Raw genomic sequence first — 26,023 nt, forward strand, 5'->3', positions numbered from 1 at the left:
GTCCTGTCGGGAGGCGAGGGGCGGGGCTTCGCAGGAGTGGGCGGGGCTTTGCCGACGGGGTGTTGTTAGAGTCGACTGTAGAAAGCGCGTTGTGGAAGTGGGCGTGTCAGCTTGACCGGAAAAGTGCGCACTAAGCGTGATGACGTACGGAGCGCTGATTGGGAGCGAGATCTGGCGCCCGCGCGTGCGCGGCGCCCAGCGTTCTGTCCGTGATCGACTTTTTGCCCCCAAGGTAGGCGGGAAGAGCCGGGTATTGTGTTGCTCGCTGACCGGGTCCGGGCTGATGCTGTTTCGCCCCCTCAGTCTTGCGCGTCGCCCTAGTCTCTCCCGGGGCAGCGTCACCCAGAAGGGTGCGGACCCTAGGGTTAGAGATAGCCTCTGGTCCCCCTTCCTCCTGGAAGAGGCCGCACCCGGCCTTGGAGGTCCGCCTGCTTGTGAGACCCCACTAGGCATGGCTGGCTGAGGAGTTGGGGGCGATTTTTGGGCGGGATGAGTACAAGTGGGTCCGCTAGAGGACGGAGTACCCTGGACCGGGAATCCCTCAAGTCTAGATAGTGATGGGGGCGAGACTGGACCTCCAGGTCTGGCTACCCCAGCCCAGCGATCAGAGCGGCCACCTTGGGCCACCATCGGCCCTGAAGCTTCCTTAAGGGATAGCTAAGGGGAGGCTGCTACTGGAATGATCCGTATGCTCATTTACCTCTGCGTCTCAGTTACTGAGAGGTCGCGAGCTCTCATCCACATTCCCCACGAATAACCTCGAGACCTGAGGACAGATCTCAAAGAAGCCTAGGAGTCGATATTTTTTAGGTTTAAACTTGCTTGTTGCTGATCTTAACTTTCTTTCGCCTAGAGAGCAGTAACCAACATGTCAGGGTGGGAGTCTTACTACAAAAACGAAGGCGATGAAGAGGAAGAAGAACAAGAGGAGGGCCTTGAAGCAGGTGGTAAGTGACTTCAACGTGTATTGTTCTGTGTGGAAGACTTTCCCTGCATATCTCGGCTGGGTGGCCTTTGCTGTCTAATGGTCTACACTTCTCTTCCCAGAGAATCTCAAATACTTGACTCTTTTTGAACTTTGCAGAGCAACCCTAGGCTCTTTTATTCAGATCCTATTCTAGTGCTTGGGACATTCCTAGCCTTAAACTTTTGTTGGGCACTGGTAGATTGACATCTCTTGACCTCCAATAGATGACTTTGAACATTGATCCCTCGCCGTCTAAGACTCAGGTAAGACCCTTCCTCACCCAGGAAAGTAGTTTTTCTCATTCTAGGACCTCAGTATAAAAATGCCCTTACCTTCCATAACTGCAGCGACCAAAGAGTAAACATTAGCAACACAGTTACAAGAGTCATTCCCTCACCATAGCCTCCAGGTTTGGGAGTATGTGTTCAGGCAACAGAGTAACACATGGGACAAAAGAAGATAAAGGGTACATGTAACCTATGTGCTGGTTAATCTCAGTCCTGGATAGAAATTTTTAAATTGTTTTTATTAAAAGTGAGAAACATAGGAAATATAAAAAATAAAAGAGAAAATTTACTGTAATCTATGTAATCTACCACCCTAAGACAACCACTACCAGCTTTTTAGCATTTTGCGTATTTCCTTCATATAGCTTTCATTCTGTGTATTTCCTAACAACATGTCTTTCTTTGTATCTGATTTTTTGTGTAATTGTAATCATAGTGCATATACATTTTTCCATTTTAATTTACACCAGTCTTCTTCCAAAAAGAATTTTAAATGTATAACCATAATTTGTGTTCTGCTTTTTTCTTATTGCATTATAGATGTATCATCCCATGTAACTACATATATATAGTATTTATAGCTCATTTTATTTTTTATTTACTTTTTTGGCACCTGAGCTAATATCTGTGGCCAGTGGTTTTTTTTTCCTTCTTCTCCCCAAAGTCCCCCTATACATGTTGTGTATTCTAGTTGTAGGTCCTTCTGGTTGGGCTATCTGGGACGCCACCTCAGCATGGCTTGATGAGTGATTTCATGTCCACGCCCAGGATCCGAACTGGTGAAACCCTGAACTGCCAAAGCAGAGCACGCAAGCTTAACACTTGGCCCCTTATAACTCATTTTAAATGTACTATAATTTATTCAGTCTACCTGCTGTTGGACATTTTAATTATTTTCAAGTTCTTACTTTAATAAACAACACTTTGGAAAATTTTGCATAAGGGTTTTTCCATATCTTCTTTTCTTCTTCTTTTTTTTTTGCTGAGGAAGATTCACCCTGAGGTAACATCTGTGCCCATCTTCTTCTATTTTTTTATATGGGTTGCCACCACAGCATGGCTGCTGATGAGAGTTGTAGGTCCATGTCTGGGAACTGAACCTGGGCTGCCAAAGTGGAGCATGCCAAATTTAACCACTAGGCCACGGACCTGGCCCTTCCATATCTTATTTTCCTAAGGTAGATTGCTAAGAGGTAGAATTCACTGGGTCAAAGTAGAATTTTTGTCTAAGGTTCTTGACACATATTGCCATATTGTTTTATAAAAGATGAGTAATTAAATTTATCATATTAAGACGCAGCAGTGTCAAAAAGGGAGACAATCAGACATTATATGCCGTTTTATGAAAAACTCAACATCACCTATGATGTAATCATGCCAGAAGAAGGAAAAAGAGAACCCAAATATGATGAAGCCTCTCTAGGTCTTTAGTAGGAAAGACAAGGACTATGCTAATCTACACCAAGAGAATGCAGTCAGCAAAATCTAGAAAGTGGAAAACTGTACATGACACAACATCCTGGTTCCTCAACAAATAAATTATGAGAGACAAAAGATGGAGGGCGTATCTATAGATTAAGAGACTTTAAAAACGTTTTTTCTTTTTTCTTTTTTTTTTTTTTAAAGATTTTATTTTTTCCTTTTTCTCCCCAAAGCCCCCCGGTATATAGTTGTACATTCTTAGTTGTGGGTCCTTCTAGTTGTGGTATGTGGGATGCCGCCTCAGCGTGGCTTGATGAGTGGTGCCATGTCCACGCCCAGGCTTCGAACCGATGAAACACTGGGCTGCCTGCAGCAGAGCGCGTGAACTTAACCACTCGGCCATGGGGCCAGCCCCACATTTTTTCTTTTTTAAGGAAAAACGTGTTCAGGAATGTTCACTTGAATGATAAAACTGTAAAGAAATATAAGGAAGTAGTTAGTAAAAGTCAGGATAGTGGTTCTCTGGGGAGGAAGGTGGATGTTGTAGTTGGGAGGGGACATGGAGAGTGCTTCTGGGGTGACTGTCTAGATTCAATTTCCTGATGTGGGTGTTCACCTCATAATAATTCATCAGGTTGTACTTTTCTTTAATGAGCTTTTCTCTATTTCTATAAATAAACAGGATAAATAAACCCAAGGGCAAACATTTCCTTCCATTTTTTTCCCCATAGGAGAACATAAATATTCAGGAAGAGATAGTTTGATTTTTTTGGTTGATGCTTCTAAGGCCATGTTTGAATCTCAAGATGAAGATGAATTGACTCCTTTTGATATGAGCATCCAGGTAAGACTACCTATTTTTTTAACTTAAGAAAAGAGAGAAAAAGTATTAACACCACTTTAAAAAATAGGGACTCTGAAAAATTTGTTTGTGAATGATATATGGTGGCTCGCCTCCCAGAATGACTGCCCATACTTGCAGCTGAAAAAGAGCAGCAGCGTTGGAGAACAGGCTCATTTTATTCTGGGTTTGAACTTTGGACCCGAGGAATACATTGTTCCCATCTTCTGCGTTAGCCCTACTGGTAGAAGTGGGCTTCTCCTTCTGCTGAGATGGGAGTGTAAAGGAAGTTCCAGCAAGTGTGGTGTAGAAACGAGTCCTCTTGTAAGTGATATTTGAAAGTTGAGCATAACCTGTGGTTGAAAAAGATTATTACAATAAAAAGACAACCTAATTTAAAACTGGGCAAAGGACTTGAATGTACATTTCTCTAAAGATAGACAAATGGCCAACAAACACATGAAAAGATGCTCAACATCTTTAGTCATTAGAGAAGTGCAAATCAAAGCCACAGTGACGTATCATACCCACTAGGATGGCTATAATTAATAAAAAGGAAAATGAGAAGTATTGGTGAGGCCAGCCCCGTGGCCAAGTGGTTAAGTTCACGTGCTCCGCTTTGCCAGCCCAGGGTTTCACCAGTTCAGATCCTGGGCCTGGACGTAGCACTGCTCATCAGGTCATGTGCCAATCTTTACAAAAAAAAAAAAAAAGTATTGGCAAGGATGTGGAGAAATTGGAACCCTCATACATTGCTGGTGGGAATGTTAAATGGATCATCTGCTGTGGAAAACATTCTGGCAGTTCTTCAAAGAGTTAATCACAGAGTTAACATATGACCCAGCAGTTCCCCTCTTAGGTGTATATACCTAATAGAATCAGGACAGGCACTCAATTCCTGATTCTGCCACTTAGGAAACTGCGTAATGGTGAAAGAGTTGCTGAACCTCTTGCTATCTGTTTCTTCATCTGTAAAATAGAATTATAGTACCTACCTCATCAAATTGTGAGGATTAAATATTTTTGTTTTTTAAATTGAGGTGTAATTCACATAACATAAAATTAACCATTTTAAAGTGTTCAATTCAGTGTTATTTAGTACATTCACAGTGTTGTGCAACCACCACCTCTGTGTCATTCCAAAACGTTTTGAATGAATAAACCTAATATTTATACATATAGTGGAATATTACTCAGCCATGAAAAGGAATGAAGTACTGCTACAAGGTGATTGAAGCTTGAAAACATTATATATATTAAGTGAAGGCTAAACAAAAGGTCGCATATTGTATGATTACATTCATATGAAATACCCAGAATAGATAATCCCTAGAGAATGCGGACTGGTGGTTACCAGGGGCAGGTGGGGGAGGGAGGAATAGGAAGCAACTGTTTATGGGTTTGAGGTTTGCTTTTGGGGTGATGAAAATGTTGTGGAACTAGATAGAAGTAGTGATTGCACACCATTGTGAAAGTACTAAATACCACTTTATTGCTCATTTAAAATGGTTATTTTGTTTTTTTGTTATGTGAATTTCACCTCAGTTAAAAAGATTACTATTTTGTGTGCTTCACAGAGAACAGTTTCTAAAGATTTATTATATATCTCACGTCTCATATTTTTAGAGTTCATAACGGAACAGAAACTTCTCATGTCCTAATTTGCATACAAACAGTTCTTGCAGTTGGCAAATCAGAATATCTTGCATCTAAAAAGAGAGTTACAAAAACAATCTTGACTTTAAAGCAGTGTTTTTCAAACTTTGGGTCTGCCCCGTGGCGCAGCAGTTAAGTTCGCACGTTAGTTTCCGTGGCCCTAGGTTTGCCGGTTCGGATCCCGGGTGTGGACCTATGCACCGCTTGTGAAGCCATGCTGTGGCTGGTGTCCGCACATGAAAAAAAAAAAAAATGTAGAGGCAGACAGGCATGGCTGTTAGCTCAGGGCCAGGCTTCCTCAGCAAAACAAAGAGGATTGGCAGCAGATGTTAGCTCAGGGCTAATCTTCCTCAAAAAAAGAAAAAAAAAAAATCAAACTTTAACCTACATCAGAATCACCTGCAGGGCTTGTTAACCTAGATTACAGGGCCTGACCCCACAGTCAGAATTTCTGATTCTGTAGGTGTAGAGCTGTGACCAAGAATTTGCATTTCCAGCAAGTTCGCAGGTGATGCTGATGTTGCTGGTTTGGAGCTCAGTCTTGAAGGAGCACTGCTTTAGCCCTTTTTTGTGTCATGGTCCTTTTTGAGGAGGTGATGAAAGCTGTGTACCCTCTCCCCAAAAAGATACACTCACAGTTCTACATGTAATTTCAAAGGGGTTCTGGAGCTCTTGATGCCTCAAGATTCCAGAAGAAAATGTTGTATTTTATAGCAAATAAATGCAACATTCACAAATGAGCATAGTGTATTTGATACCCAATGAAGAAACGTTATCTAAAATTCTATTTTTAGTTTTGTTTTTTAAATTCTTAGAACCTAAAAGGAGCTCTCGCCAGATTTTTGTAAAAGTTTGTAGACTGCTCAAAGAGTAATTAAAATATTTATAGAAATGACTACTTGCCATGCAGATTATTGTCAATGACATACTATAAATTCTGCATTTAAGGAGAGAACTGCTGTGGAGGAAGGCTGGTTAGTCTCAAGCAGGACATGGAGGGGGTCCCTGTGCTTGCTTTATTCCTCGGCCTTGCAGATTCAGAAACTTAATTTTGTCAGTGCTCCCAGAATTAAATAGGCCACCAGAACACACCAACTCTTGTGAGATGCTGATTTACCAGGTGCTAACATTAGTGTCAATGGGTAGGTAGACCCTTTCTGGGATACTCATATCTTTAATTGTGTAATTAAGCAATTTTATTTCAAAAGATGGTGTTAGTTGTTATAGACTCATTTTCACCTTACAAATACTTATTGTTAGCTTAAACCTTTTATATATGTAATTATTTTGTATATGTAAGTTCTGTTTCTTGGTATCAAGCTACTTGAGGAAAGATCAACTGGCTTGTACAAACTCAGCCAATTATGTGAGTGACATCAGTGGGACTCAAATCCAGGTTTTCTGGTCCCAATACTAGGCTTTCTTTCCTCCTATAGCAGTTTCCTCCCTGAAAATATACATGATGTTAATTCTCTGATTTCTTATGGGAGGGATTGCTTATATTTCTATTATATACTTAACTACACTCTGCTTTTTGTTATAGCTTAGTATACATACTCATCACTCTTGCTGATTTGTGAGTTTCCTGAATGTAATGCTCGTGTCTTATGCTAGTGCCATGTACAAATTCAGCAAATATATATTGAGCACCTACCATGTGCCAGGCACTTACAGAGCTTAAATTTAGTGGTAAGTAGTTAAATATTAATTGAATTTTTATTTTTATTTTTTTAGTGTATCCAGAGTGTGTACACCAATAAGATCATAAGCAGTAATCAAGATCTCCTGGCAGTGGTGTTCTATGGTACCGAGAAGGACAAAAATTCAGTGAATTTCAAAAATATTTATGTCTTACAGGAGTTGGATAATCCAGGTCAGTAGTATTTTGAGATCACCTTTTCCCTTGTATGAGAAGGTCACTACCCTGAACAAAGAGGGATGATGACATCTTGACTAAGAGTATTCTTTCCTGCATTGAACTGGGCCTTCTTAGCAGGGTGTGGACTTTTGCTTTATGAGTTAAGTAGCTCTGGGGTGAGAAAAGGACGCTCGGTCCTTCTGTTAGCCTCGTAAAGGGGGCCACTGAGCCTGCTCTGTTTTTTCTGCCAATTTGATTCCCTGTCTCTGATCAGGTGCTAAACGAGTGCTGGAGCTTGACCGGTTGAAGGGGCAGCAGGGGAAAAAACATTTCCAAGATCTGCTTGGCCATGGATCTGACTACTCACTAAGTGAAGTGCTGTGGGTCTGTGCCAACCTCTTTAGCAATGTCCAGTTCAAGATGAGCCATAAGAGGATCATGCTGTTCACCAATGAAGACGACCCCCACAGCAGTGACAGTGCCAAAGCCAGCAGAGCCAGGACCAAGGCTGGGGATCTCCGTGACACAGGTTGGCATTTTCCCTGTTCTTTTATTTATTTATTTATTTATTTATTTATTTTGAGGAAGATTAGCCCTGAGCTAACATCTGCTGCCAGTCCTCCTCTTTTTGCTGAGGAAGACTGGCCCTGAGCTAACATCCATGCCCATCTTCCTCTACTTTATATGTGGGACGCCTACCACAGCATGGCTTGCCAAGCAGTGCTGTGTCTGCACCCGGGATCCAAAGCGGAAGGTGTGAACTTAACTGCTGTGCCACTGGGCCAGCCCCTTCCCTGTTCTTTTAAATTGGCACTTAATTTTATTGCTTCTTTACAGTTGACGACGTCAAACATTGCTTTTTACCATTCAGGGAAAACTGAAAGAATAAAGTGAAGCCGCGGGAGACACCTATGTAACTTTCCCACTGGAGATAGCCAGGCCGTTAGCAGTCTAGAGGACTCTCCCAGAATGAGCTGTTCTTGACTTTAATGCTACCATGAATGGTGGTTATTTGAATAAGTTGTCTGAAGTCATTATAGCAGCTGATTCCCTTAGTCACTTTCACTAAGTCCTGAAAATGTTAATAGTCAGTCTAGTTCTTTGGGAGCTTTTAAAAGCATGTTTGATCTTAGCTGAAAAAATTCTCACTTGCTGAAAATTGTTTGTTTCCCCTCACTTTTATCTGTCCTTGCCCCAGGTATCTTCCTTGACTTGATGCATCTGAAGAAGCCTGGGGGCTTTGACATATCCTTGTTCTACCGAGACATTATCAGCGTAGCAGAGGATGAGGACCTAGGGGTGCACTTTGAGGAATCGAGGAAGCTCGAAGACCTGCTGAGGAAGGTTCGTGCCAAGGAGACCAAGAAGCGCGTGCTCTGCAGGTGTGCACTGAGCCTGGGCCAGCTGCCCACACGTCCCCCACTTAGTCCTCAGCAGTGCGTTGCTTTGACCTCCCTGTCTACTTAACTTGGGGCTGTGCCTCACTGTGTTCCTCTGAAAAATTTGCTTCATTTCAGGATGGTGCAAGCGATTTGCTTCTCTTTCTCTGGAAAGAGCTGGTATGCTATTTCTCCAAAGGAACACAGCTCTCTACTTCCTCGGGGTCAACAGTTGTGGCCTCACAGTAGCCTCAGTTGCACTCACTAGGATGAGGTCTGCTTTCTTCTCCTCTGTAAATTGAGACTGACGATAGCATCTGGTATAGAGCACAAACTTGATAAATGTTAGTTGTCGTCCTTGTCAAAATTGGTATTCTGATTTCTTATCAACTTGAGACCAACAGGAACCAGATTGTTAGCTTATCTTCTTTTAGAGAGCTTTGACGTTAGAATCGTAAGGGATCCTCAGTGTTTTTGCCTAAAAGAGCATCAGGCTTTCGCTTTAGACCAGTTTCCTCAATATAGGGGAATATGACCATTAGTAGTTTTGAGCAGTTTTCAGGAAATTACTGATAATTCTACTAGAAGAAACCATGAAATTATTTTAAGAAAACCATGAGCCAGCTCATGGATACAGTTGTAGTTTTGTCATTGCTCTCCTTTTCCCCCTGGGAACTATTTCTCTTTCCTCAAACAAGCACCCTGTCACCTCTTCCCCCTTCCTGGAGCTGTTTGAGAATTAATAATGCCTTAGGGCTAAGGCCTAGAAAATTATTACACTTATTCTTGCTATAATCAAATAATAGAATTTTTTTATTGCATGGTTATTGTGTGCCAGTCACTGTCCCAAGTTCTTTGTTAACATATTAATTAAGTCACTTAATCTTTATGACAACCCTTTAAGGTAGATTGAAACCTACCCATTTGTAACATTTGTTAACCTTAAGACATTTCAGATGAAATTAAACATATTAAGCAACTTGTTTTCACTGTGGGCTTCCACATTTTCCTTTCCAAGGTATGACATAAATCATATGACGTTAAACTGTAACTTTATCTTAACTTAGAGTTGTGACATTTTCAGGGTTGGAAGGTACCTTGGTATATAAATGTGAAAATTTATGACACAGTGGGGGGAGTAATGGATTTATTTTGGGTTAGGCATAGAACCAAGGTCACTTGAAGCCAGAGTGGACCACATTTACCAGTGCTTCTTCCCAGGAGATTAAAATTTAGAGGGCATAACAGGTTTTTGTTTTTTTTTTTGAGGAAGATTAACCCTGAGCTAACTGCTGCCAATTCCCCTCTTTTTTGCTGAGGAAGACTGGCCCTGAGTGAACATCCATACCCATCTTCCTCTGCTTTATATGTGGGACGCCTGCCACAGCAGGGCTTGCCAAGCAGTGCCATGTCTGCACCCGGGATCCCAACCGGCAAACCCTGGGCCGCTGAAGTGGAACGTGCACACTTAACTGCTGCACCACTGGGCTGGCCGTGACATAACAGTTTTTAAGAATTACTTTTGAGATTGTGCAGTTTTTTAACTGGTTCCATTTATTGTTAGCTCTCCTTCAGCAGCCTTTAGACAGCCAAATTTAACACCTAGGAAGCCACCGAATGGTTGGTGGCGTTAGTAATGCCAGTGTGTTATGAACACTCATCTGTGAGCCACATCATGCATTTCCAAGTTGATCTGGAGGCATGTTAGTTGCTTGCTCCAGGAACCAAAATTTCTAGTTAAGGCTTTGCCTAAAACCAATGTTCTTTTCACTATGTGAACCAGTATACTTTTGAACTAGCTAAAACTTGTTTAAACATGTTCTCTTCTTTAAAATAAATACTTGGGGCCGGTCCCATGGCCGAGTGGTTAGGTTTGCATGCTCTGCTTTGGCAGCCCAGGGTTTCGCTGGTTTGGATCCTGGGCATAGACATGGCACCACTCGTCAGGACATGCTGAGGTGGCGTCCCACATAGCACAACCAGAAGGGCCCACAACTGAAAATACACAACTATGTACCAGGGGGCTTTGGGAGAAAAAAGAAAAATAAAATATTTTTTTCAAAAAATAAAATACTGCTAAACATTCCACAGGATTGGCTATTAATTTGAGACCTTTCTTCTATATGATAAAGGTAGGTAAAGCTATGAATTTCCCTCTGAGCACTGTTTTAGTTGCATCCTATACCTTTTGATATGTTATGTTTCCACTTTTACTCAGTTCAAAATAATTTTAAATTTCCCTTGTGATTTCTTCTTTGACCTGGATATTTAGAAGTGTATTATTTAATTTCCAAATATTTGAGGTTTTCCCAGGTTACTTTCTGTTGTGGATCTCTAACTTAGTTCCATTTTGGTTAAAGAAGGTACTTGGTATGATTTCAGTCTTTGTAGATGTGTTTAGACTTGTTTTGTGGCCCAGTATATGGTTTATCTTAGAGAATGTTCCACTTGTGCTTGAAAAGAATGTGTAACATAGGTTATGTTTGAGTTCTGCTTTTTTTCATAATATCATATTGTAAATGTTGTTGCACATTGTCATTATTACAAAACACATTTTCAAGACGTCCTATTGCTGCTTAAGATGATGGTATAAATACTCTGGAGCAGTATGTCATAATGGAAAAGTACGTGAGCTTTGAATTAGACATACCTGAGTTTGAACCCTAGTTTTTATTAGTTGTCTATCCTTGAGCAAGTTAAAGAACATCGCGGAGACTCAATGTTTTCATCTGTAAAAAGGACAATAATAAGGTTCTTGGGTGTCAAGCAACAGAAACTGACTCTTGACTAGTTTCAGCATGTTCAAACAAAATCCTGAATAGAGGGTGTAGTATAAGAATCAGGGTGGCTCCAAGAATCTAGATAGTAAGAACTAATGACAGTGTCTTTGGGATGTCCCTTGGAGCATCTCCTCCAGCTATATCCTTACTTGGTCACTGCTTAAGACCCCGACTCGTGAGAGAGAAGGTCTGATGGCCTGACTCTGGGTCAAGTATGCCCACCACTTGGCCAGCACTTTGATTAACATTCCTCAAAAACTGCAGTGTGGGAAGGGTTGTTCCCAAAGAGAAATTGGAGTTTCATTGTTAAAAGAAGGAGAAAAGGATACTAGACAGGCAGAAATAAGGGATAATCAATACAGTACTGAGAGGGTTGTTATGACAATTACATGAAAGAGTAGCTGTAAAGAGATTGGTATAGTGCTGTGCTCAATAAAAGCAATCATTATTATTATTCTTATTACAGTACATTATCATTATTTTAAGTAGTTAAAAATATATTCCGAAACTAATTTTTGTGGTATAGACTCTGAGAAGATATTATAGCAAACTCTATGTATTAAAATTGTGTTATATTGTAAGAGCTAGGCTAGTATTATGGAGAGAATAAAACTGATTAAGCCTTGGATGCCATGAAGGAATTTTAGATAGGAAAGTAGAATCCTTCAGTCTGTGCTTTTATTTTTCTCTCCTTCAGGTTGAAGTTTAAGCTCAACAAAGATATAGCATTCACTGTCGGCATTTATAATATGGTCCAGAAGGCTCACAAACCTCCTCCAATAAAGCTTTATCGGGAAACAAATGAACCAGTGAAAACCAAGACCCGGACATTTAGCGTAAATACAGGCAGTTTGCTTCTGCCTAGTGACACCAAGAGGTCTCAGGTAGGCCTGCCTTCTCACTGAATTTTGTCCTACTGAAGAGTTAATGGGGAGAGGAGACACTGATCAGCCTAACCAGTTAAATAACTTTCACATGCACATCTTTCTAGCCAAGCTGTTAAAACACAAAATCATGGGGCCAGCTGGTGGCATACTGGTTAAGTTTGTGCACTCAGCTTCAGTGGCCTGGGGTTCGCCAGTTAGCATCCCGGGCGTGGACCTCACACCACTTGTCAAGCCACCCTCTGGCGGCATTCCACAGAAAATGGAGGAAGATTGGCACGGATGTTAGCGCAGCAACAATCTTCTTCAAGCAAAAAGAGGAAGATTGGCAACAGATGTTAGCTCAGGGCCAATCGTCCTCACAAAAAACACAACTCCCAAGTCATTCCTCTTTGGAACTGTGGCATCTAGATCAGTGACGCCTTGAGAGCTAGAAGGTTAGAGTCAGTGTTTGAAAGAGATGTCAGTGACTTCAGCCCCTAAGCACTCAGCACCTGTTGCTCTGGGTCTAACCATCTAATTCTTTGCTTGGGTACAGGAACAAAACATGCTTTATGGTTAACTAGGGAGATGAGGAGCAAGGGACAGTGTGTTAGGTGTGAAGTGCACTCCTTTTTTTAGGGAGAGAATTTTTTTTTGCCACACTAACCAAATTCTTCCTATGCTTTGAAATGATAAAACATATGCCTTAATCTGTAAGACAGACTTAGAATGCAGAACATTTGTCTTTTTTCATCCTCTCGCTTTTGTTCAATCTGTAGAAGGATTTGATATCTAAAATTAAAACCAAATGAGTCATCCCTCCTTTTTAATTATGCAAAATGTGGGAAAGAATCTGAGGTTTTGCATAAGTTCAGGACCTAGAAGGATCAACTAAATGACTAAAATTAAATATCATTTTGGTTCAACCCAAGAGATGTCTTTTGGAGCACAGATTTCAAGCCAGAGTGTTCTGTTCTACTTTCTGAAGGAGAAGACAACAAGAAATTGCCTCTTCCATTTTGGAAGTAACTAGTTTTCCATTTTGGTTTATTCATAGGCAGTAGCTCTTTGGGTCACTGAGTTTCCTGATCCAATGTGCCCATAAAAAACTTGAAGGGCTCTGTTTTTGTTCATAAAACTCAAATTTGACTCTGTTACTAATCACATATCTAGGATCAAGATGCAAACATTAAAGTTTGGAAGTTGTGTGTGTGTGTGTGTGTGTATATGTATGTGTTTATCTGTCTCCCACACTAACTGAGACCTAGCACAGAATCTGACATGGGTCCTCTCAATAAATAGGCGTGGTTTGAACACCCTTTGTGTGTTGGGGATGACACTGACAGTTCAGTACGTGTTAAATGAGGGAAGGAATAAATGCTTGCAGAGCATGGTCTTTAGCACCAAAGAGATCTGCGTTGTGTAACCTGGAACAAGTTACTGACCACTGAGCTTCAGTTTACTTACCTGTGAAACAGAGTTTTTAACAGCTACTGCCTAGGATTGTTAGAGCAGATAATTTGGATGACAACGTAAAGTTCCTCACCAACACTCAGTAAATGGTAATTCCCTGTGGTAGGAGGAAAATGTCCCTGGTGAGGCATCTTCCTGCTCCTTAGAAGAAAGCTGATTTTAAGTTGCTAGTGTCGTGTGGTAACCATTTTGCATCTCGATGTAGCCTCTCTATGTGGCTCTCATTCCCCTCCGTTAGACCTATGGGAGCCGTCAGATTGTACTAGAGAAAGAGGAAACGGAAGCGCTAAAGCGGTTTGATGAACCAGGTTTGCTTCTCATCGGTTTCAAGCCCTTGCTAATGCTGAAGCAGCACCATTACCTGAGGCCCTCCCTGTTCGTGTACCCCGAGGAGTCTCTGGTCAATGGTAAGTGGCACAGACCAAGGAGAAATGAAGGAGTAACACAGAAGGCGGCTACTGAGCAGCATTTTCTGAATGGGTGCTGCTTGCAAACTGTATTTCATGCTCAAATTTTGTGTATTTTATGCTCAAATAAATTTTGGAAAGGTGGGACTAAACGAAGTTAAAGAGATCTTTTTAGGATCCATAATACACTGATAGGCATTGCAAAAATCCAAGAGGGCATATGGAATTAACATTTTTAAAACTTACTTCCTATAGAATTCTTTCTCTGAGGCATCAGATAGTTTGGGGGGAAAAAAACACCTAGCATCTTCCCTAATGTTGGCAATTAAAGATGATATGAACTCAGCCATTGTGTTTATTTGTGCTGTCCGGACCTATATTCCTCTGAGCTGTAGCTGATCTGCACCCCTGGATTTGACCCGATTGGTTTTCATTAGCAGCTGGGGCTTATGTCATTGGCTAATGTCAGTGAAAGTGAACTGATATTAATAATTCACTTTGCTAAATGGAGTATTTGAGGCGTCCAAACCTCTTATTCCTTTCCTTTCTCTTCATTTCTATCCCTCTGCTGCCTCCACTTTCTCCTCAGCTGTGGGTCCATCACCTCTTGCCTATTGAAGTATCAGAAGCCCTTTTAAGAAAATGGAAGAGAAATTGTAGGTTTATGACATGCACTAAGAGGGTAGAAAGGAGGAGACTCCTTTAGGGTGTAGACCACTGGGACATTTGTTTTCCAGGGAGCTCAACCCTCTTCATTGCTCTTCTCACCAAGTGTCTGGAGAAAGAGGTCATGGCAGTGTGCAGATACACTCCCCGCAAAAACATCCCCCCTTATTTTGTGGCCTTGATACCACAAGAAGAGGAGCTGGATGACCAGAAAATTCAGGTGACTCCCCCAGGTATGTGGAAGAGAGATTTTCGGTGTCTCTGAACCTTGCTCAGGCTTTGGAATCATACTCATGGGATCCCAACTTAGACATGCTGAACCAGAGTTTCTAGGAATGGGGGCTGGGAAATGTGTATTTTTAGGGTTTCCTAGGTGAATTTGATGCACAGTCAGGTAAGGCTGCCAGATTCGATTGTACAGTGCACAGCGTGCACAAGGCATGTCCAAGGCTGCTCTGCAGCCAGGGTTGAGAAGTGACTGCATGGGGATGTTTGCAGGTTACTGACACAAGGTCGTGGGGTCTCACTGCTGACACCTGGCATTACTCAAAGCCATTGTTTGGCACCCTTGTAATGTTTAATGTTTGATTTATCTCCTGTATACACCAAGGCAGTGAATATAGTGGAAGGACCATGGGTTTCAAAGTCACACTTGGTTTTATCTTATATGTCTGAAAGTTTACTTTCTTTTGTTTCAGGCCTATCTCTGTCACTTGTTAGGGGGCCAACTTGGGCAAATACTTCAGCCTTTCTATTATTTATATTCCTTATCTGCAAAGATGAGAATTCTGCAACAATTTTCTCTTAGTGTTGTTTCACATTTGAAATAAGTTAATAAACATGGAAGTGCTTGCACGAAGGACCCAACGGATGGTAGTCTTCTTTCTTTAACAAGGCTAATAAAAATTAACTTTATGAAGTAATTCTTTGAACATCCTATATTTCTAAGCCTGGTCATCAGAATGCTGGAGAATAGCTTTTGTATGTCAGTTATTAAGTTACTGTCTCTTAGCTCCAAATTCATCCTTTATGCTCAGTGCAGATGAGGCTGAGACTCTCCCAACCCAATTTCTCCTTTGCCAGCCAGCTCTCGGTGAGGCTCTGTTAATAGCGGTGTTAGAGGGAGACATTAGGGCAGGGGGGAGCCAAAGGACTTGCTCCTTCCTCTTGCTCAGTGCTGTCGGCATTGCCAGCAAGGACCCTTCACCTGGCAGCAGCAGTTGGTTCCAGTCTCTAGATTTTTCAGTCTTTCTAGAACCAGCCAGTAAATGGAACAAGGTCCCTTACTTCTTCCCTTTTAGCATGTGGTACAGGGTGGGGGAACACAGGGGAGAGGTTGAAGCTCAGAGGAGGACCCCATGGAGCTGAGACTTAACCCTCCAGGGAGGGGGCACTCTCCAGCTGGCTATGGGTGTGTCAGATGGTTGGAGGCTGGAACCAACTGCTGCTGCCAGCTTAAGGGCCCTGGCTGGGGCAACACTGACGGAGACAGAAAGTACATGGGAAGGAGCACTCCTGCCTTCAGGTCTCCCTCTGGAGACTCTAGGGGGAGTCTGTTAGGCAGATGCTAATACATATCAGCTGGTAAAGGAGAGAGAGGGTTTGCAGGGTTCCAGCCCCAGCATCACAGGATATAAAAGGTGAATTTGGGGTTGAGAGACAAACAACAACTCAATAACTGAAACCTTTCGTTAAGTCTCAAAAAACTTATCTCCCGTCTTCAGGCTTCCAGCTTGTCTTCTTGCCCTATGCTGATGATAAACGGAAGGTGCCCTTGACTGAAAAAGTCGTGGCAAACCCAGAGCAGGTAGACAAGATGAAGGCTATTGTTCAGAAGCTCCGCTTCAAATACAGGTAAGTAGTGGGTCAGTTGCAGGCTTTCTTCTGGAACTGCCTCCTGAGTTGAGAGTCTTATGGAAATTCAAGTTAGGTAAGCATAGACCAAGAGAATGTGATTTTACTCTTTTCAGTTAACCGATGGATTATTACTTTTTAAAAGCTATAAGGGAATGGAAGATACTATACTGAAGACTCTGGAATTGTGCTAAATGCTTACATCTGGTTGACCTGTTGTGTTATGCTTAGAAAGCCAGATTAGTTAGTTGAGCAAGTTCAAAAAAAGCAGCAGTAAGAAGATTCTTACTTGGCCTTTTGCTTGATACTTTGTGGTTACACAGTGAGTAAACATAAGTAAATCCAACGTAAATTGTTACGGAATTAAAAGAATGATTACATAATTCAAGTGATTCCCTCTCACATGCAAAGAGACTCTCTCTCAGGACCTATGTAACCGTGACACCAAACATAAATCTTTTCAATTCCATCTTTTGTCTCTAAGCTACTTCCCTATCTCTGCCTACCTCTGGGCAAAGTATGTAATACCTTCCCCCTCCGAATGTCACCTCTGGTGGTCCTTTGTTAGGCAAATGAAAGCATTATTAAGATTCTGCCATGTGCTAGGCACTGTTCTAGATCTGGTCCCAGCATTATCTCATTTATTCTTCGTAGGAACCCTAAAAGCTAGGTTTTATGCCCATTTTATTTATTTATTTATTTAAGATTGGCACCTGAGCTAACAACTGTTGCCAATCTTCTTTTTTTTTCTTTCCCGCTTTTTTCTCCCCAAATCCCCCCAGTACATAGTTGTATATTTTGGTTGTGAGTCCTTCTAGTTGTGGCATGTGGGACGCCACCTCAGCATGGCCTGATGAGCGGTGCCATGTCCACACCCAGGATCCGAACCAGTGAAACCCTGGGCCGCCAAAGCGGAGCATGTGAACTTAACCACTCGGCCACGGGGCCGGCCCTTATGCCCATTTTGCAGATGAAGAAACTGAGGCGTAAAGGAGTGCGGCAGCTTGCCTAGACTCACCCAGCTGGAAAGAGCTATTTCTGACTTGAGATTCTTTCTCTTTTTACTGTCATGCTGCTACTGAGTATGGGAAGAAAGAATACCCAGGTTCATTGTCTCCCCATCCTCACCATCCCTCCTTCGTCTTTTTTCTATATGTCCATGGCCCTGCCTCCTCCATTTCTGTCTCTGCCCACAGCTTCCAGTAACAGGCAGGTGGGCAGGTATCGTTTGCATTTAAATTAGCTTTTGGATCTCTAGCATCAGATAATAAATTGAAAATTGGACTAAAAAAAAAGGGGGGGTGCTGCTGGCTCTGTGGCCGAGTGGTTAAGTTCGCGCGCTCCGCTGCAGGCAGCCCAGTGTTTCATTGGTTCGAATCCTGGGTGCGGACATGGCACTGCTCATCTAACCACGCTGAGGCAGCGTCCCACATGCCACAACTAGAAGGACCCACAACAAAGAATATACAACTATGTACCGGGGGGCTTTGGGGAGAAAAAGGAAAAAATAAAATCTGAAAAAAAAAAAGGAAAATTGGAGAGAGAGAAGTTGATTCCATAGACAAAATTCCCAACTGTTCTGTTTCGGGTATTTTTCTCACCTGACCTTGGACCTGTGCTAGGGTTTATTTAATTTTACTATTTTATTTTTGAAATGTTTAAAGTTTTATCTTTTAATTTATTTGTGTTATTGTTTTAATAGAAGTGACAGCTTTGAGAACCCGGTGCTGCAGCAGCACTTCAAGAACCTGGAGGCCCTGGCTTTGGATTTGATGGAGCCCGAACAAGCAGTCGACCTGACCCGTAAGCAGGCTGGGACTGAGTTGGGAGGAAGATCTTTTCATGGGAGACTTTCTTTTCAGTTTCACTTTGGACCAGTAATGTGCATGCACCCTCTAAATACTTAACCTTGTCATCCCGACTGTCTCTGTTTGGGAGATTTTCTAGACCAGCTTAGACTACCTGGGAATGGATTTGGCTGGTTCTACAGTGAGAGGAGGAGAAAGTGGCAGGCTTCTGAGACCTGCTTCTGAACTAGGCCACCCCATGACTACATGTTGGTAAAAACTGAAAAAATAGAGGGCTTGCCCTGTGGCTGAGTGGTTAAGTTCATGCAGTCCACTTCAGTGGCCCAGGGTTCACTGGTTTGGATCCTGGGCGTGGACATACGCACTGCTCATCAAGCCGTGCTGTGGCAGCGTCCCACATAGAAGAACTAGAATGACTCACAACTAGGATATACCACTATGTACTGGGGCTTTGGGGAGGGAAAAAAAGAGGAAGATTGGCAACAGATGTTAGCTCAGGGCCAGTCTTCCTCACCAAAAATAAATAAACAAATAAAAATTAAAAAGCAATCTGTAACATTTATTGAGTGCTTACTGTGTGCTAGGCACTGTTGTCCTATGTGTTGACTCATTTTCTCCTCATAATTATGAAGTAGGCGCTGTTACTACTAGAAGGAAGTGATTTGCCTAAGGCACTGGGGAGTAGTAAGTGGTGGATCTAGGTTTAGAATCCAATGAGTCTGGCCCAGAGCCCTTGCTCTGAATGACTGCTTACTGCCTCTCCATCAGACTACATATTCTGTCCTGAGAAAATCCACCTCATGTTCCCCAGTATCGGGGAGATCTGTTCACCTCCTGGGCTGAGGTTGTCTGAGCTCGCTGCTAGTCCCTTTCTTGATTGTGATTCTCATGCATTTCATAAGAGGACATGTGAAGTTTAGTGATGTAAGTAAATATCCACCAGGAAACGGACTGGATTTAATGGAGACTCTTGACAGATGTTGACAAGATCAGAACAATTAGTTTGGCCTGCTTAGCTTCCAAGTAATTAATGACTTCTTTTATACTAGACAAAATTGCCCCAGCATTAAAAGCATCAGAGTTATTGGACCCGTGTTATGGTGGTGACTGTTAGCTGGATCTGGCGGAAGAGGAACCCGTGAGTTCAGCAGCCCATATCTTCCTTTGTGGCCTTGAGGCAAATCAGGAATTACCTGATCTCTAGCAAGATGGCGAAGGACACAGGCTTTGGAAACAACTGGTACAGATTTGAATTAACAAGCTCTGCTGATTGTTAAATTGAGTTGCCTTGGAAATGCAGTTGACTGTCCATATCTGAGGGTGCGGAACTTGAGTTTACGGAGGGCAGACTAAGGAAATGGAGCATCCGTGGATTTTGGTATCCACAGGGCGTCCTGGAACCAATCTCCCTCGGATACTGAGGGATGACTCTATTGCGTAATCTCTCTAAGACTCGGTTAACTGATTGGTAAAATAGAGATGATGATAATGTTCTTACAAGGTGTAATATAGGCCTTGACACAGGAAGTGCTCAGAACACTTTCTCCCTTATTCCACAGCACTGTCCCTACTTCTCTCCAGAGCCTCAACCTCTTGCATTCTGTCTTCCAGCCCAGTAATTTTACTGAAGGCTCTGTTTTCTCTTTCCATTTCTATTTTCACAATAGTTTTGGCTGCTGTAGTATGACTCAGGTTCCTATCCTTAGCCTTCTCTTCTCTCCTTTCTGTTGGTTGTCTTGTCCACTCCCACAGCCTCAAGTATCACCTCATGTCCATGATTCTCAAACCTGTATCTCCAGCCCAGTCCTTTCTTCTAGGCTCTGGCTGGAATTTCCAGCTGCCTGGTTGACATCTACTATAGGACTTGGATATCCTGCTCAAACATCTGACTGCTTGACATCCCTCACTTAGAATCAAACGTGTGTCTGCTTCCCTCTGACACAGTGATTTGGTTTTCTTTTCATAAATAATTTATCGAAGACTCAAAATTTTTCTCTAACTTTCTTCTTTTGGCTTTGTGACACCATACTGTCTTGGTTTTCCTCCTGTACCTATGGTGACCCTAAGACTCCTTTGCTGGAACTGCTTCCTTTTTTCTCCTCTAAACATGCGAGTGTGCTAGGTGATCTTGAGCCCTATCTTTATTTGTCATCTCACTTCTCCCTGGGTGGCCTCATCAGGCTATACCAGTGGTCCTAAGTGTGGTCCCTAGACCAGCAGCACTGGCATCACTTGGGCACTTGTCAGAAATGTACATTTTGAGCTTTACCCAAAGTTGGCTGAATTGAAACTCAGGTTGGGGCCCAGCAACCTGTGTTTTAACAAGCCTTCCAGGTGATTCTGAGACATGATTCTCCAATGCTTTGGTTTTCAACTTTGGCCATACAACAGAATCATCTGGGCTGCTTTAAAAATCTGCCTCTTCAGTCCTCACCCCAGACCAATTAAATCCGAATCCCTGGGGGTTGGATTTGGGCATCAGTACTTTTTAAAAGCCTCCAGGTGGTTCCTAGGCTGAGAACCAAAGCTCCAGCAGAGACTGTAGCGCGGAACACTGGGCTCCTGACACAGTGGGAGCCAGTGGGGCTGCGACATTATGCCGTCTTCCAGGTACACCAGAGGGCAGGAGCTCCCCTCAGTACTTTGCAAGTGTGGTCATAGGAGGACCCTTGCCCTTGATGTGACACAGTTCACATCAAAAGTGCTACAAACTATATAGTTGTAAGGTAACAAAAAAAGTAACAAAAATAATAGTGTTCCCCAAAGCCTCCTTTTCCTATTGTGTTTGTCTTGGGGAATGCTCCTGCCATCCCAACTGCTTATCTCCTCCCCCCTGCCCACCCCACCTCTCATATTTCATCACTGAATCCTGTCATTCTATCACTTCTCCTGTTTATAGTCCCATCATCCCCACCCCCCCACTTCAGCCCCCTGTCTTACCCTCCTTCCATTCATATTCCACACGGCTGTCAGGGTGATCTTTCTAGAATGTGGATCTGATTACGTTGCTCCACTGCTCATAGCTCTTCTAAGTTCCCCCACTGTTCTTAGAATAAGGTCTCCCCCTAGGCCTTCCCCTGCTTGGAACAGTATCTGCCTGAGGAAGGACACTCAGCTTTCCAGACTCTGCTGCAGAAAGTCTTTCCTTGACCCCTCCTCTGTTCCTGTGTGCCCTGTAAGTCCCTTCTTTCATGGCACTGCCCAGCTCTACTGCGTTCATGTTTTTACCACCTCCTTCCCCCGACTAGACTGGAGCCCACTGAGGGCATGGACTCTCATTTGAATCCCCAGAATCTAGCCCAGTTCTCAGCACTCCACTTCGCAGCTCTTTGACCTTGGACAAGTTATTTAACCTCTCCACTTTCCTCCTCTGTGAAATGAGGAGACAAATTTCCCTACCCAGAGGTTGTTAGAAGGGTTAAATAAAAATAATAGCTTTAAAGCATTTAGAAGAGGGCCTGGCTGTAGTAAGTGCTCATTAAATGCAGTAGTTGGAAGCTACTTAGTAAATGTTCGAAAGACTTTATTGAATGTTGTCGTGGCCTCTTCCACACCCTCCCCCACCCCAGCAGTTAGGTGCCTTCTCTGGTCCCCAGAGAATTGGAGCTGGACAGGGAACCGGGGCTGGGGACTCACCTGGCCACTCTTCTTGTGTGTTGATTTTCCAGTGCCCAAGGTGGAGGCGATGGATAAAAGACTGGGCTTCCTTGTGGACGAGTTCAAGGAACTTGTCTACCCCCCAGATTACAGCCCGAAGGCAGAAGTTCCCGTGAGGAAACAAGGTGAGGAGCTGGGTGTGGACGGTCAGTGGGTTATTTTAAAAAGTTGCCTTTCTGATCCTATCACAGAGGATAATGTCCCTTCAGAAATTTCTATACAAACCTAGATATTTACACGTATGAACAGACATATTTGAGCACAAATGGAATAGTATTCATGTTGTTTTCTAATTTATTTTGTTATTCACCTGTATATGGTGGACAGTTATTTATACCCACACTTACGTGTCTACTTCATTAAAAAAATAAGGCTACATGGGGGCCGGCCTGGTGGCGCAGCGGTTAGGTTCGCATGTTATGCTTCAGCGGCCCGGGGTTCGCTGATTGGGATCCCAGGTGCGGACATGGCACCGCTTGGCAAAGCCATGCTGTGGGAGGTGTCCCACGTATAAAGTAGAGGAAGATGGGCACAGATGTAGCTCAGGGCCAGTCCTCCTCAGCAAAAAGAGGAGGGTTGGCAGTAGTTAGCTCAGGGCTACTCTTCCTACAAAAATAAGGCTACAGAGTACTCCATTGGGTAGATATACACAATTTATTCAACCAGACCTTTATTGATGGATATGCTGCAGTGAACATGAACCACCATTGTGTACTTGTGTGAGGACATCCGTGGGATAAATTCTTAGCAGAGGAATTGCTGGGTCAAGCTGTAGACATTTAAAATTCTAAGCATTGCTAGGGGCTGGCCCGATGGCACAGAGGTTAAGTGCGCACCTTCCACTTTGGTGGCCTGGGGTTCGCTGGTTCAGATTGCGGGTGCGGACATGGCACTGCTTGGCAAGCCATGCTGTGGTAGGCGTCCCACATATAAAGTAGAGGAGGATGGGCATGATGTTAGCTCAGGGCCAGTATTCCTCAGCAAAAAGAGGAGGACTGGCAGCAGTTAGCTCAGGGCTAATGTTCCTCAAAGAAAGAATTGCCAGTTTGCCTCTGGAAACGTGACAACGATTTATATGCTACCCAAGAAGGGATGGGTGTGTTTACCTATGCTCTCACTAATCCTCTCACTTTATATGTATTATTATTTTTTAATTTCCACAGAAAATAATAGAGGGAAAACTGTATCCCGTTTTGATTTGCAGTTCTCCAGTTATGAGTGAGATGTAGTTTCAGTGAACCTTTTCTTTTGTGAACTTCTGGTTATTGCCTTTCTCATTTTTGTATTGAAAGGTCCTTTTTCCTTTCTTTTTTTTTTTTTAAAGATTTTATTTTTCCCTTTTTATCCCCAAAGCCCCCCGGTACACAGTTGTATATTTTCAGTTGTGGGTCCTTCTAGTTGTGGCATGTGGGACGCCACCTCAGCGTGGCCTGATGAGTGGTGCCATGTCCGTGCCCAGGATCCGAACAGTTGAAACCCTGGGCCACCCAAGCAGAGCGCTCGAACTTAACCACTTGGCCATGGGGCTGGCCCCTGAACGGTCCTTTTTCTTACTGCTGGAGCCAAAGTACTCTACCAGGAGTCACATTTTTCAGGACAGCACATTGTGCATTCCTCACCATTTGGGAATAGTTCTTAGGATATAATCCTTTTGGCTGTTTTGGTCAAGTGAAGCCAAATTTGGGCCTTGCTTGCCTAAAAGACCTATGAGGAAGTGGAGCTGTGAGAGGTTAGGTCGGTGGTTATGGTACTTTCTCCCTTTTGCATCAGAATTGACTCCTCAGGCGGGCCCCGTCGCCAAGTGGTTAAGTTCACACGCTCTGCTTCGGCGGCCTGGGGTTTCGTTGTTTCGGATCCTGGGTGTGGACATGGCACTGCTCATCAGGCCATGCTGAGGCGGCGTCCCACATAGCACAACCAGAAGCACTCACAACTAGAATATACAACTGTGTACTGGGGGCTTTGGGGAGAAGAAGAAGAAAAGATTGGCAACAGTTGTTAGCTCAGGCGCCAATCTTTAAAAAAAGAAAAAAAATAAGAAGTGACTCCTCTAGTGCCCTGTGTGAACTGCCACCACAGCTCTTCACATCTGTGCACGCCCTAGTGATTTACTTATTTATCTCGCTCAGCCTGTACATTCTTATCACCTAGCATGGTGCCTTGGTGTTTACATGTGCTCTGTAAAGGCTACTTTTTTTAAAGATTGGCACCTGAGGTAACACCTGTTACTGATCTTTTTTTTTTCTTCTTCTTCTCCCCAAAGCTCTCCAGTATATAGTTGTATATTCCAGTTGTAGGTCCTGGCTCTGCTATGTGGGACACCGCCTCAGCATGGGTTGATGAGCAGTGCCATGTCCCCACCCAGGATGCGAACTGGTGAAGCCCTGGGCCTCCCAAGTGGAGCTGCAAACTTAATCACTTGGCCGGCCCCTGTAAACGCTTTTTGAATAAAGGAAGGAAGGAATGACTTGCTCACCTAGAGCGAGCAACAGATTTGAGTAAACAGATGGCACTCACACTACTTAACTCCCTCTTAGGTGTGATACATTTCTTATTTTATGCTTAAATGAACCAGCCTTATCCAGACACCTATCTTGTCCATGGTGTTCTAGGTAGGCATCATAGCTTTATGGAAAATGGTTAACTGCAGCCCAGATCTTGTGAGGGCTCCTGTGCAGGGTAGCTGGGATGCCACTGGTAGCATTTCCAATCACTCTCTCCTGACCTTTTTCCCCAAATGATGAAGATTCTGGAAACAAAAGGCCCAAGGTGGAGGTATCTGAAGAGGAGCTGAAGGCCCATATCAGCAAGGGCACACTGGGTAAGTTCACTGTGCCCATGCTGAAGGAAGCCTGCAGGGAGTACGGGCTGAAGGTTGGGCTGAAGAAGCAGGAGCTGCTGGATACACTCACCAAGCACTTCCAGAAGGACTGACCAGAGACCATGCAGCCAGCCACCCTTCCACACTATAGCCAGGCTGCCTGGTTTTCTTCTCATCAAGTTAAAAAATGTTTTTCCTGAGCCAGGAAGAGTCCGCCTGACAAAAGCCTAGGACTTTATGGTTCTGAGACTTTCTGTTGCCATGGAGACAGTGTAGCCCTCCCACTTTGCTGTGCCTTACTCTGCTGTTGGAATAAAGAGCCCTAACTTTGTACTGTATACTGTTCTTTAGTGTGAAGGAGAAACATGTCTGCCTTGCATCTAAAGATCACTTGCCATTGGCTGTTAACTTAATTGTCTCTCCCTCTGGGAGCCCATCACCACAATGAAAACAAAACAAATATCAGTGAGGGTAGGAGAGTGTCACAATTAAGGACAAGAGAACATGCTTCAGGAATCATAAGCAAGATTATATTCTCCCCATCCTCTGTCTTCTCATCTGTGTGTCATATTAAGATCTAAAGATCAGATTTCAGAAGCAATAAGAATGTAACATTTCTAATTCTGCTATCATTTGCTTCATGAGTAAATAGCAACCCCTGTCATGTTGTGTTCCTCTTAATGTGACATTCAGGTATGTGAAGATATAAACATTTTCTATTGCCCTGAGAATTTGGGTTCTAGTGTAAGTGAAATGAAGTGATTCCCCTTATTTTTCAGGGGAGCTGTAGGAAGTTCAAGAAGAGGAGAGGGGTCCTAGTATTAGGAGAAGGGGAAGGAGGAGGGGAGTATCTTTCTCTTTCTGTTCTTCCCTCCTCTATCCTCCGTGTCCCTTTCCTGCTCTTTCTGCTGCTACTGCTTTTGAAGAATTAGCCTGAGAGAAGGAAGGAAAGCATCTGGAAGGGTTTGGATCCTCCCAAGATTGCTTGAGATTCAGGGTTTGTAGGTCCTCTTGTCTTTCAGGACTAGAAGGGACATCTGATGAGGAGTGTGTAGGAGGAATCAAATTACTCTTGTAGGAGATTTTCAGTTTTGGATTCTTTGCTTTGAGCTTTCTAAGTTTTTTATTTTTGCTTTTGTTTTTGTTTGGAAAGATGTTATATTCTTGTTTGGATTTCCTTCCTTGTCTGAGGGAGAGGGAAGATAATTCCCCAATTAGAAGAGATGCTTTTGAGGATACAGGAAGATGATGCAAGACCATTTAATATAGTAAGTGCTCATG

At 43.1% G+C, this 26,023-nt stretch overlaps 1 protein-coding gene across 11 annotated transcripts; it reads left to right on the forward strand.

Moving 5' to 3' along the window:
* Nucleotides 1–25,080, forward strand: XRCC6 (X-ray repair cross complementing 6). 11 transcript variants are annotated; one of them, XR_011534572.1, is made up of 14 exons: nt 79–232; nt 854–947; nt 3,408–3,520; nt 6,908–7,046; nt 7,306–7,560; nt 8,230–8,413; nt 11,888–12,074; nt 13,768–13,936; nt 14,674–14,835; nt 16,327–16,456; nt 18,159–18,259; nt 19,314–19,504; nt 21,933–22,046; nt 24,668–25,080. XR_011534572.1 is itself a non-coding variant. In XM_070599562.1 (14 exons), the coding sequence occupies exons 4-14, from the start codon at nt 3,467–3,469 to the stop codon at nt 24,853–24,855; spliced, it is 1,683 nt and encodes a 560-aa protein (XP_070455663.1). In that variant the 5' UTR covers nt 161–232; nt 854–947; nt 1,085–1,230; nt 3,408–3,466; the 3' UTR covers nt 24,856–25,080. The 11 variants fall into 11 exon arrangements, 9 of the variants coding, with proteins under 9 accessions (XP_070455659.1, XP_070455666.1, XP_070455663.1 ...); XR_011534573.1 differs by having other exon boundaries at nt 19,314–19,402; XM_070599562.1 differs by lacking the exon at nt 19,314–19,504 and adding an exon at nt 1,085–1,230 and having other exon boundaries at nt 161–232.
* The last annotated feature ends 943 nt before the right edge of the window (nt 25,081–26,023 follow it).

Source organism: Equus przewalskii, chromosome 29, assembly GCF_037783145.1.
Source record: "Equus przewalskii isolate Varuska chromosome 29, EquPr2, whole genome shotgun sequence".
Classification (NCBI taxonomy): Eukaryota; Metazoa; Chordata; class Mammalia; order Perissodactyla; family Equidae; genus Equus; species Equus przewalskii.

Excerpts from the sequence above, each read along its gene's own strand:
- XRCC6 (XM_070599558.1), top strand. The coding sequence starts at position 140 with ATGACGTACGGAGCGCTGATTGGGAGCGAGATCTGGCGCCCGCGCGTG. Across the intron at positions 8,414-11,887 it reads AAGAAGCGCGTGCTCTGCAG|GTTGAAGTTTAAGCTCAACA; the intron begins GTGTGCACTGAG and ends TCTCTCCTTCAG. Across the intron at positions 16,457-18,158 it reads AAGCTCCGCTTCAAATACAG|AAGTGACAGCTTTGAGAACC; the intron begins GTAAGTAGTGGG and ends TTGTTTTAATAG.